This window comes from Notechis scutatus, chromosome 9 (assembly GCF_049901735.1).
Source record: "Notechis scutatus isolate UNSWTSFEM ecotype Mainland chromosome 9, rNotScu1.2, whole genome shotgun sequence".
Taxonomy (NCBI): Eukaryota; Metazoa; Chordata; class Lepidosauria; order Squamata; family Elapidae; genus Notechis; species Notechis scutatus.
This window is the reverse complement of record NC_142017.1, coordinates 22,731,422-22,741,945: the sequence shown is the minus strand read 5'-3', so window position 1 is coordinate 22,741,945 and position 10,524 is coordinate 22,731,422. Positions and strand designations below refer to the sequence as shown.

Genomic DNA, 10,524 nt, shown 5'->3' with positions numbered 1-10,524 from the left:
AAGGCCTCTGCCTGGCTAGCTGCCCATTCCAGGCATCCTGGCGGGGAATGAAGCCACAGAAAGCCAGGGTTGGGCCCAGCCAAGCACCCTTGACACCTAGGCAAGAGACAGAAGCAGCCCCCCCCCCCAGTGCATTGGTAGTGGTTTTATGTGACCCAGGCCCCCTCCTTCCCCACCTCCCCTCCCGCTCATGGGAGCCAGCTATTGGGGCAGCTTTTGCTGCCAACATTATTTCCAGTGACAAAAATGGATAACATTTATCAGGTCGAGTTATCCTAGATCAGGGGATCTCCAACCTTGACCACTTTATGACTTGTGGACTTCAACTCCCAGAATTCCTCAGCCAGCTTTGCTGCTGCTGCTCCTGCAGGAGAAACGTGCTGGGCGAGAGAGCAGCCCCCTCCCTCAGGCTGCGCAGCTGCAGAACAAGGTACTTTTCCATTCAGAGGAGAAAACGGAGGCTGCTCACCCTCCAGACCAGGGGCCTGCAACCTTGGCCACCTTAAGACTCACCTTAAGCAAAGCTGCCTGGGGAATTCTGGGAGTTGAAGTCCTCCAGACTTAAAGTGGCCAAGGTCGGAGGCCCCTGCTTTAGAGGCCCGTCAGCCCCGTCTTTCGGCTCCGCGAATCCCTCGCCCTTTCTGAATTTCGGGGGCGGGGCTTGTGAGCCCCTCGCCCCGCCCCCAGTTGCCGCGGCGACAGGAGATCTCCCACAACACAGAGCGGGAGGGAGGCGAAACGAGTCCCGTTTGAAAGTAGTCCGTCTCCTGGCGACGCCCCCCACACACACACAAGGCGGCCGGCGCTGGCGGAGCGGTTCCTCCACCTCCTGGGACGCAGGAGGCGCTGGTTTCCCTCCGCGCCCGGGGCCTCGGCGTGAGGGAGGCGCGCGCGAGGCGGCTGACGGGCGGCCGGTCGTGAGGCGCCCCGGCGGAGCAGCCCCGCGGCGACGGGATGTTCAAGAACACGTTCCAGAGCGGCTTCCTGTCCATCCTCTACAGCATCGGGAGCAAGCCGCTGCAGATCTGGGACAAGAAGGTGCCGGCCGGTGGCGGGGCCCGGCGGGCAAGGGCCCGGCCTCCTCGGCCTTGGCGCAGCCCGGTTGAGCGGGCCAGGCCGCGCGGGGTGGGGGAGGCTGCCGGCGGAGGGTCCGGCCAGGCGGGCGACGGTTGCTCCTCCCGCTTCCCTCGCAGGTGCGGAATGGCCACATCAAGCGGATCACCGACAATGACATCCAGTCGCTGGTGCTGGAGATCGAGGGCACCAACGTCAGGTAGGAAGCGGCTCCACTGGGCGTCCCTGCCCCGCTCCGGCCCCGAAGGCCTTTCCGGCAGGAGCTGCCTCGGGACTTTCGCCTGGGCTTCCCCGCTCCGGCCTCTGCTCGACGGGCAGGCCGGGATTTCGCAGCTGGGGGGAGAAGGGGGTGTTGGGGAGGGGAAAGGGGGTCGGCTGGGGGAGGGTCGCCGGTTGCAGCCTTTCCTTTGCTTCCCTCCCTCCGCAGCACCACGTACATCACGTGCCCTGCTGACCCCAAGAAGACGCTGGGGATCAAGTTGCCCTTTTTGGTGATGATCATCAAAACCTGAAGAAATACTTCACCTTCGAAGTGCAGGTTGGTGGGCAGAGGGGGCAGAATCCGGCTCCCCCCGCGCCCTCAGGGGGCCTGGGGAGGGTCAGTGCTGGCTCCTCCCCCAGGGCACCTCCGTACTAGCGGAAGGTCTCCTTCTCTTAGGTGCTGGATGATAAAAATGTGCGCCGGCGGTTCCGTGCCAGTAACTACCAAAGCACCACCCGGGTGAAGCCTTTCATCTGCACCATGCCCATGCGCCTGGATGATGGCTGGAACCAGATCCAGTTCAACCTGTCGGACTTCACTCGCCGGGCCTATGGCACCAACTACATTGAGACCCTGAGAGTCCAGGTAGGGAGTCCGAGGGCTTAATTCCTGGTGGCGCCCATGAAGTTACTTCCTCCTTAAAAAGCCTTGATAGACCCAAGGGGGGTGTGAGAGAGGAAAGATGAAAAAGAGATCTCTCTCTCTCTCCCTCTCTCTGGAGAGCTGGTCCTCCTGACTAATTGTTGGATAATTCTTCCAATCAAGTTGTGTTATAATATAAAACGCTTTCTGTACCTATCTCCTTTGTTCTGTTAATTCACAAACTAAGAAAGTGTGCTTCTGTTAAAGCCAAGGAATCTTCTGAGGAAAACTATAGGAGAGAACATCCGTCTTAAGGGACCACAGCCTCTTCACTTGAGCCAATGTTGGTTGGGTTTTGAGGATGGCATTTTCAACGATGATTTGAACTGCCAAGATATCAAATAGACACAAAATAATGCATAAAGAAGCAAGACTTGTTTTTCGTAGTTAGAGGGATGAGAGTCTGTTATTTCACATTACAAAATAGTTTAGTTTATTGTCATTGCACCTCATACAATGAAATCAAACACCATCTTCAGTGCACATCATGACCATGAAAATAAACACAAACACACCACCCTCCACACATTGACACCACATCAACACTGCACTATACAGCGCATTTATTTATATATTTATATAAACATACATATTTGTTTTCGTAGATTTTCACGGGTACAGGTATGCAGGTCTTGCAGTATTCGGGTCTTTTCCCGTGTAGGATTGAGAGTATCTTGGTGACGTTTCCACGAGGTCCCACTCGCCATCTTCAGGCTGGTGCTTTTGGCTTCAAGACCTGCATACATACATATATACATATACACTATATATCAATAATGTAAGGTGGCCCACCTAAAATTTTATTTATTGCTTCAAATTGCTTTGATTTTTTAAAAATAGTAATACCTAATTTTAATTCAAAATATTCTTTTCCTTCGGAATGTTTAAAATGCTTTATAATCTTTATTCTTTTACAAAAGCAAAAGTGAGAATGGGCTGATAGCTTCTGGGTTTTTTGTTTTGCAAATAAATGTACCAGAAGATGATCCTCTATTTCCTTTGTGATTTAATTTGTCTTTGGGCACACTGGAATACAGTTTCCCATCAACTCCAGTTTGACCTTTGGGCTGGGTTAAAATCGGAGAGTGGATCCAAATTTGGAATAGCAGCCCATGCAGAACAAATGAATTCAGAGTGAACAGCTCAGTTGATAGGATTAGGTAGAAAATGTTTGTTATTAGAACTCATAGTAAATGTTTGTAATTTGTCGAGCAACACAGAATACCCGTTTTTCCCGTAAAAAAATCAGAGGCAATTGTCTTTTGATAGTGGTGAGTCAACAACTTCAGAATTTATCAAAGGATCTAGAGCTTTTCATCAAAGGACATTTCCAGTGAACTTTGTTTCTCAATTTCTCAACACAGATACGGGTAGAAGAAACCCTAGAATGGACAAGAGGTTCTTTGCGCTCAGGAGCTCTGGGTCCATCTGAAAGGGAGCTCTTGAAGGGCAGTGGATCTGCAGGGCTGCCACTAGGAGCTTGCTAGGTAGCTGAGGCTTGTAGGGAAATCCAAAAGGCTTTGGCTGTGATTGTTGAACCTATCATTTGCATAAGCCCCCCCCCCCCCCCCCCCCCCCCCCCCCCCCCCCCCCCCCCCCCCCCCCCCCCCCCCCCCCCCCCCCCCCCCCCCCCCCCTCTAACTAACTATCCAGAAGTAAAGGTCCAGATTGGAGATGGCATCCAATAAATAAATAGCCCTTTGCCTGCTTGATTTTGTTCCCCAGGAACTATACTGTAAAAATTTTGATAATTTGGTTTGAATGAAAATGCCAGGCCATTCTTAGATGGGGCTAGGATTTGAAGTGGCTGCATCTCCAGATATGATTTCCTTTTCAGATCCATGCAAACTGTCGCATCCGCAGAATTTACTTCTCTGACAGACTTTACTCTGAGGACGAGCTTCCTGCTGAGTTCAAACTTTACATTCCTGTCCAGAACAAGGCAAAGGTGAGCAGCAGGTGGGGGGTGGATGAGATGGTCTGTTTCATGAAGAGTCCTACAACTACAGCTCTCATTAGGGCAGTTGTGGGTGAGAGACCTGTTGTATTTGTTGCATTTGGTGCTCTCAGCAAAAAAATGTCTGAGGCCAAGAAATTGCTTGCTCTCTGTGGGAGTTGGTGTCTTGCTTGTGTTCCCAAAATAAATTCTGGAAGGGCTCCCTTTGCCAATGTTCAAACACATGCTGAGTGCAGGAATTCACTCGGAAGCTTCTCCCCAGAGAAGTGGCAGTTTAGCCCCCGTTCGAACACATCGACTGAAAAAGAGACCACGCTTCTCTTAGTTCCCCCATTGAGCTGCTCTCCCTATTAGAATGTTTTTTTTCTAGCATTCAGCATTTGAGGGAGGCATCTTAGGAAAGGAGTTGGTCTCTCACAGTCTGTGGGCGCTGCTGCTGTTGTGAGAATGTTCCACTTCCGCAGGCCACATTTCAAACCCCAGTTTCATTGTGGTTGGGCACCATGTTCCCAACAAATCCTGCCTTGTATTTCTAGAAATGTATGCTGCCCAAAGAGTTGACTTTTTCTGTCCAGGTAAAAGTTTGCTACGTGTATATTGAATAACCTTGTCTCTTTGCACGTGTTGCCCAATGCAGCAATGATGGCGTGATGGGAAGCCTCCGGCAGAAACAGTGTGAAGATGCTGATGGAAGAGTATTTTTTTTAAATTAGAAACAAAATGTAGGTGTGGATTTCCTGGAGTAACTATATTTAATAACAGTTGGTATCTGTGATGCTGGGACCAAACAAAACAAAATATATCATTGTTCCGTGTGAGAGATGAATCGGGCTCCACTTTGAAGTTGTGGATCACTCCTAGGGAGACCATGAATCGTGGAACTGATTTGCCTGGCAAGTGGAGGGTTTTGTTGAAGCAGTTCTGAAACCCTGGTGCCCACACAGATGCCAGTGGTTTCCTTCTTTGCTCTGTCTCTGTGTTTGCCCTAAGTGCGTGTGAGCTACTCTTGTCCTGGAAGCTGCTATTAAATATTTGATTTTCTTTGTAAGCCTGTGCTTGGTCTCTCTTGGCCATTGGGAGCCAAAGGTTCCTCCCTGCCAGTGCAGTGTAAAAGCACAGGTTTCCAGCTTCTCTGTACCCCAAGGATATAGGGTCAGGGCCCACAGATCGTGCTGTTAAGCCATTGTACATTTGGCATACCTGTGACCCTCCTGAGTCGTAGAAACGGGCATTTTATTGATTGGAAAAGCCAAGGAATCTTTGAGGAGACCTAATGGGCAGGGCTGCTACTAGTCCATCTAGAGCACAGGGGTCAAACTTGCCACATCACGTTGCCGTCACATGATATTTTGCTACCTTTTTCACATGGGCAGAGGTGGGGTGGGCACAGCCTGCATGTGACGGATCTGGCTGGTGGGCCGCCAGTTTGACCCCCCTGATCTAGAGGGTAGCCAGGCTCCGAGAAGACGCCGGGCAGGCTGCACCCTTCCTAGTTTTGCTGAGCTCCCAAGGATGAGCAGCAGGTGGCGCTATAGGAAGAGCTCTTGCTAGCCTAGAAGAGATTCTGTCAGCAACCCTTCTGGGGACCAGTTGATTTTTTTCCCAGCAGGAGGGAATGGCATTTGCTCTTTAATTCATCAAGGGACCATCCCAGATGGCTTGGCTTCTGCTACAGACACGTGACAAGGGACAGAGCTGGTCCATTTTTGTTTTGGTTAGCTTTTGGTTTGCAGCAAGATCAGGGCTTGGATGAGAGGGAACTTTCTGATAAAAAAGTTGACCAAATCCAGTGTTGACTGACCAGGATTACTTTGGTACGGTTTAGTTTGGTTTGATTGGTTGATTCATATGTTGCAGCCAATAACAAATAAAGGTATAACTAGAAGCCAGCATGGGTTTGTTAAAAACAGATCTTACTAAACCAATCTTATTTCATTCTTTGACGAAGTAACAAAATTAGTAGACCAGCGAAATGCTGTGGACATAGTATACTTCGATTTCAGTAAGGCATTTGACAAAGTAGGCCATAACCTGCTTCTTGGTAAGTTAGAAAAGTGTGGGATAGGTAGCATCACCACCAGATGGATTTGTAACTGCTGACAAACCATACTCAATGAGTCATCCTTAATCTACATGGAGGGAAGTAAACAGTGGGGTACCACAAGGTTCCATCTTAGGCCCAACACTCTTCAATATCTTCATAAAAGACTTAGATGAGGGAATAGAAGGGGAACTCATTAAATTTGCAGATGACACTAAGCTGGCAGGAATAGCCAACACCACAGAAGAAAAGCTCAGGATCCAAAAGGATTTTGACAGACTTGAACAATGGGCCCTATCTAACAAAATAAAATTCAATGTATAGAAAAATAAGGTTTTACACTTAGGCAGGAAAAACCAAAGGTACAAGTACAGATTAGGTGAAATCTGGCTCAAAAACAGTAAGTGTGAGAGGGATCTTGGAGTCCTAGTGGACAATTATTTAAACATGAGCCAGCGGTGGTAGCCAAAAATGCTAATACAATTCTTGGTTGTGTAAGCAGGCATAGAATCAAAATCATGTGAAGTATTAGTACCACTTTATAAAACATTAGTAAGAGCACACTTGGAATACTGCATCCAGTTTTGATCACCACATTACAAAAAGGATGTTGAAACTTCGGAAAAAGTGCAAAGAAATGACCTCCTAAAGACTAAAACATGGAGAACGGTTGCAAGAATTAGGAATGGCCAGTCTAGAGAAAAGAACTAGGGGTGACATGATAACTGTCTTCCAGTATTTGAGGGTCTGCCCCAAAGAAGAAGGGGTCAAGCTATTCTCCAAAGCACCCGAAGGGCAAGACAAGAAAGAATGGATGGAAACTAATCAAGGAGAGAAGCAACCTGGAATTAAGGAGAAACTGCCGAACAGCGAGGACAAGTAATCCGCTTGGTTTAATCAGCTGAAGTTTGCTTTTAGAATTAGTGGGTGCTTCATCACTGGAGGTTTTTAAGAAGAGACCGGACAGCCACTTGTCTGAAATGGTAGAGGGGCTGGACTAGAAGACCTCCAAGGTCCCTTCCAGCTCTACTCTATAATTTATGGTCTATGATTTACAAAGCAGAATAGCTGGATTCACAACATGCCAACCGAAGGTTAAGTTTCACTAGAGCTTTGCCGTGGTGAGGTCGGGGTTGCTGGTAGCATCAGAGCTGGGGATGTGATGAATGGCTTTTACATAGAGAAGAGCAAAGCCACAGATCCTTGCCAAAGACTACAGGAAGCTGTTGGTACGGCAGAGCATCTCTTTGCCCAGGCCAGGCCTGAGCCTCCATCCTGCATTGGGCTCGTAGCGCTTTGGGGTTGAGGGAAGGGGGCCACCCAGCCAGGCTGAGCTCCTTGGTGCAGATTTGAGAATGGGAGGCAGTCCAGCACAATTTGCAAGGTCCTGTCACTAACAACACTTCCAACAATGTGTGGTGTGGATTTCCTGGTCTGGTCCCCTTTGGGCCAACGACGTGCGCTGAACGTCTGGCCATCCAGCTGCACCCGCCCACCCAGGCCTCCTGCAGGCAGAGGGGAGTCACAGGGAAGGTTGGCAGGCTGGTACCCCGCTTTGGGCAGTTGGGCTGGCCAGACAAATGAAGCATAGGGAGCCCTTACAGCCGATCACTTAGTGGCCCTTCAAAGTCACAACGGCCCTGGAAAAAAGACAGGACTGTTTTTCACACGGCTGTTGCTGCAAACCCCTGATCACATCATCAAAATTCAGGCCCTTGGCAACTGACTCATGCTTATGACAGCCACAGTGTCTAAGTGGGGGAAAGCTTAACAGAAAATTTGGGCTCCATTGTCATAAGTCGAAGATTACCTGTATAAGATGCGCACCTGCCAGCCGTAAATTACCAGGGAGTGAGTTGCTGGAAGTTGTCTGATTCAGGTGGTCTCTCTTGAAGGGCTGCTCAACCTCCACCCTTGTGTGTCTGCCAAGGCAATGTGGAAGAAGAGGCCGTTGCAAGCAGGGCAGGAAACAAGCCACCAAAGGAGACCAAGCAGCCGGTCTCCAGAGATGAGGGAGCGCGGTTTCCAGCTGGACTCACGCCTGGTTCTGGCTTGGGTAGAGCCAGTTTGGTGCAGTGGTGAAGGTGCCACACTAGAAATGGGCGGAGCGTGAATTCTAGTCTCGCCACGGGCACAAAGCCAGCGAGTGATGTTGGGCCAGTCCCGCTCGGTCCTGCAAAGGAGGCAGGTGAGCCACTTCCCCGAAACCTCACTAAGAAACCTGCAGAGATTCATCCAGGAGTCAAGAAGCCAAAATCAAATCCCGTGTGGTTTTGGCCTCCCTCCCTCCCTCCCTCCAGGCTGAAGTGTGTGAGCCCAGGAGTTCTGTCCATTGATGCGAGGGGACAACTAACCACATGTTGCTTTGAGCAATCTACCCTCAGGCCTTTTGTCGGAGAAGGTTTCCCTTTTAGCGTGGAAAAAGCCAAAGAAGAAAACGTGACAGAGACGACCCAGGTTTGGTGCCAGGGCAGGGGAAAATTAGTCAAAGGGCTGCAGTCTAAATGCCACCAAAATAGAATATCCCCCCCGCTTCCTCAACACTTTTTCTGCTGAGTGGAAAGAGAGGTGAATGTCACGAAGGGGCCATGCGGATTTTTCCCTGCCCAAGAAGTGCAGCCGCCCTCCTGGAAGGGATGAGTGGGGCAGTTTTCTGTCAGTTGAAGTGGCCACCAGGTGGCGCTCTTCAGGTGCGTCCCTTGAGACTGTGCAAGGAAGCCGGTTGCTCCTCCTGCAAGTTCTTCCAAGTCTCCCACTTCCAAATCCAGGAGCAGGGCCACCTCCCCTCCCCCTCGCCTTCCCCGTGCTGGACGCAGGCTTGGGCATCTCCTGCTGGGCTCCCAAGACTCACAAGGGCAACCGTCCTGATGGCTGGTCAAGGGAAAGGCCTGAAAAACCTCGGGGGGGGGAGGGTCGGCAGTGCTTCTCTCCAGGGCTGCGTCCTCAGCTTCTCTGCTTGGCTAGGAATGGTGCAGGGTGGAAACCGCTGGCAGCCTCTCGCCAAGGCCTGCGTGGGTTAGTGGAAAGCTGCTCTGGAGCCCAAGTGCAGCAGCCCTGGGAAAGGCTTCTGGGTTCCTGAGCTACCAGCAGATTTCTGAAAACCGTTCTGATGAGCACTGTGCAGGGAGAACATTGTGGCTGTCTTCACACAACGGGTCCCAAATCCTAGGTACACGCTGAAGTCAATGGAGGCTGCCAGGCCAGGGTTCTGGGTCAAGCCAGCCTGCCTTGTGGGTCGGCTCCCTGGATGAATCCAAAACAGATTTGTGGTGTGGAAGGTCAAGGATTTCAATGCTGAGGGTCAGAGTGTTCTGTCACTGGAGGCTTTTAAGAAGGGACCAGACATGGCATGAGGTTAAATGCCTCCAAGATCCCTTCCAACGCTGTCCTTCTGTTATTCAGAGTCTCTTGGTTGAGCTGGGTGGCTGTAGAAATGGAGTAAAATAAAATTTGGACCTGGAAACAACTAAAAGCAAATTTGCGTTCACAGAGTGTACTTTTTCGTTAATGTTGAATACATGTTAATTATAAGGGAATGTAATTAGTAAAAATGGCATCCTATTGGCAGAGAATGCCAACCGGTAACTTGTGAAGGGGAGGTTTCTGGTCCTCTGATGGGAGCTAGAAATGTTTATTGTTCGATCTCTTCTTGAAACCCTCCAGTGATGGAGCAACCACAACTTCTGGACGGAAGCCATGCCGCTGACAATGGTTCTCACCTTTGGGCGGAGACTGGAGAAACACCCACAGGTGGCAGCTGTGGGGCTCCAGGCCTTTCTCCTGCCAAGGCTGACCTGCCAGCTCCCAGGGATTTCTGGCTGTCCCAGGCTGAACCTGGTGGCAGAGATCTTGCCAGATCTTGCCCCCAGCCTGGCCAGAGCCCCCCCCCCCTTGCTCCCAAGTGGGCTCCTTTACTCCTTTTACCTTTTGAGTAAAACACGCGCCAGTCGCTGATCTGCCCTCCCCAGTGATTCCCTGGGGATCCCCCAAGACCTGCTCAGCTGCTTCTCCCAGGGCAGACCTCTCGGGGCTGCTATGGGAACAGGAAGACCTCTGCCGGAGCCGTTGCCTGGCCAGCTGGGACAAGGGGGCCAGGGGGGCTGGCTGGACAGCAGAAGGCCCCCATTGTCCTCCACTCAGCATCTGGTGCTGGTCCTCCTGACCTCTGCCTGCTTCCTGGCGCCTCTTTCTCCCCCCCCGCCCTCCCTCCGCTGGGCCTGCTTCCCTTTCCCAGAGGAACACACCCCCCCTCTTCAAAGGCCACCAAAGAAAGAGCCTTTTTTTGCTGCTCCCAGCGGAGCAGAGGGAGGAAAGAGGACAGGATTGTCCTCTGCGATAAAATGGAGCAGAAAAGGGCGCCCGGATGGCTCTTTGCTGGCTGGCAGAGCAGCTCTGCTCCAGGCCCATAGCCTGGAAGGGGGACCTGCTGCCCATGGACCAAGCCCTGGGGTGGGAGGGAGGGTGCCTGGGGGCTTCTCTCAGACCCCCCCCCCCCACCAGCCAGGGACCCCCTTGGACAGCAAGCAGACTGGCTGGCTGCCCAGTGCT

At 51.2% G+C, this 10,524-nt stretch overlaps 1 protein-coding gene across 1 annotated transcript; it reads left to right on the top strand.

The window, feature by feature from the left end:
• The first annotated feature begins 843 nt into the window (after nucleotides 1-843).
• Nucleotides 844-5,820, top strand: CFAP20 (cilia and flagella associated protein 20). The gene is given in 7 exon segments (XM_087971859.1): nucleotides 844-1,038; nucleotides 1,194-1,273; nucleotides 1,502-1,575; nucleotides 1,578-1,612; nucleotides 1,733-1,921; nucleotides 3,816-3,926; nucleotides 4,573-5,820. Coding segments are annotated over 7 exon segments (579 nt in total). The 5' UTR covers nucleotides 844-954; the 3' UTR covers nucleotides 4,579-5,820.
• Nucleotides 5,821-10,524: the final 4,704 nt, after the last annotated feature.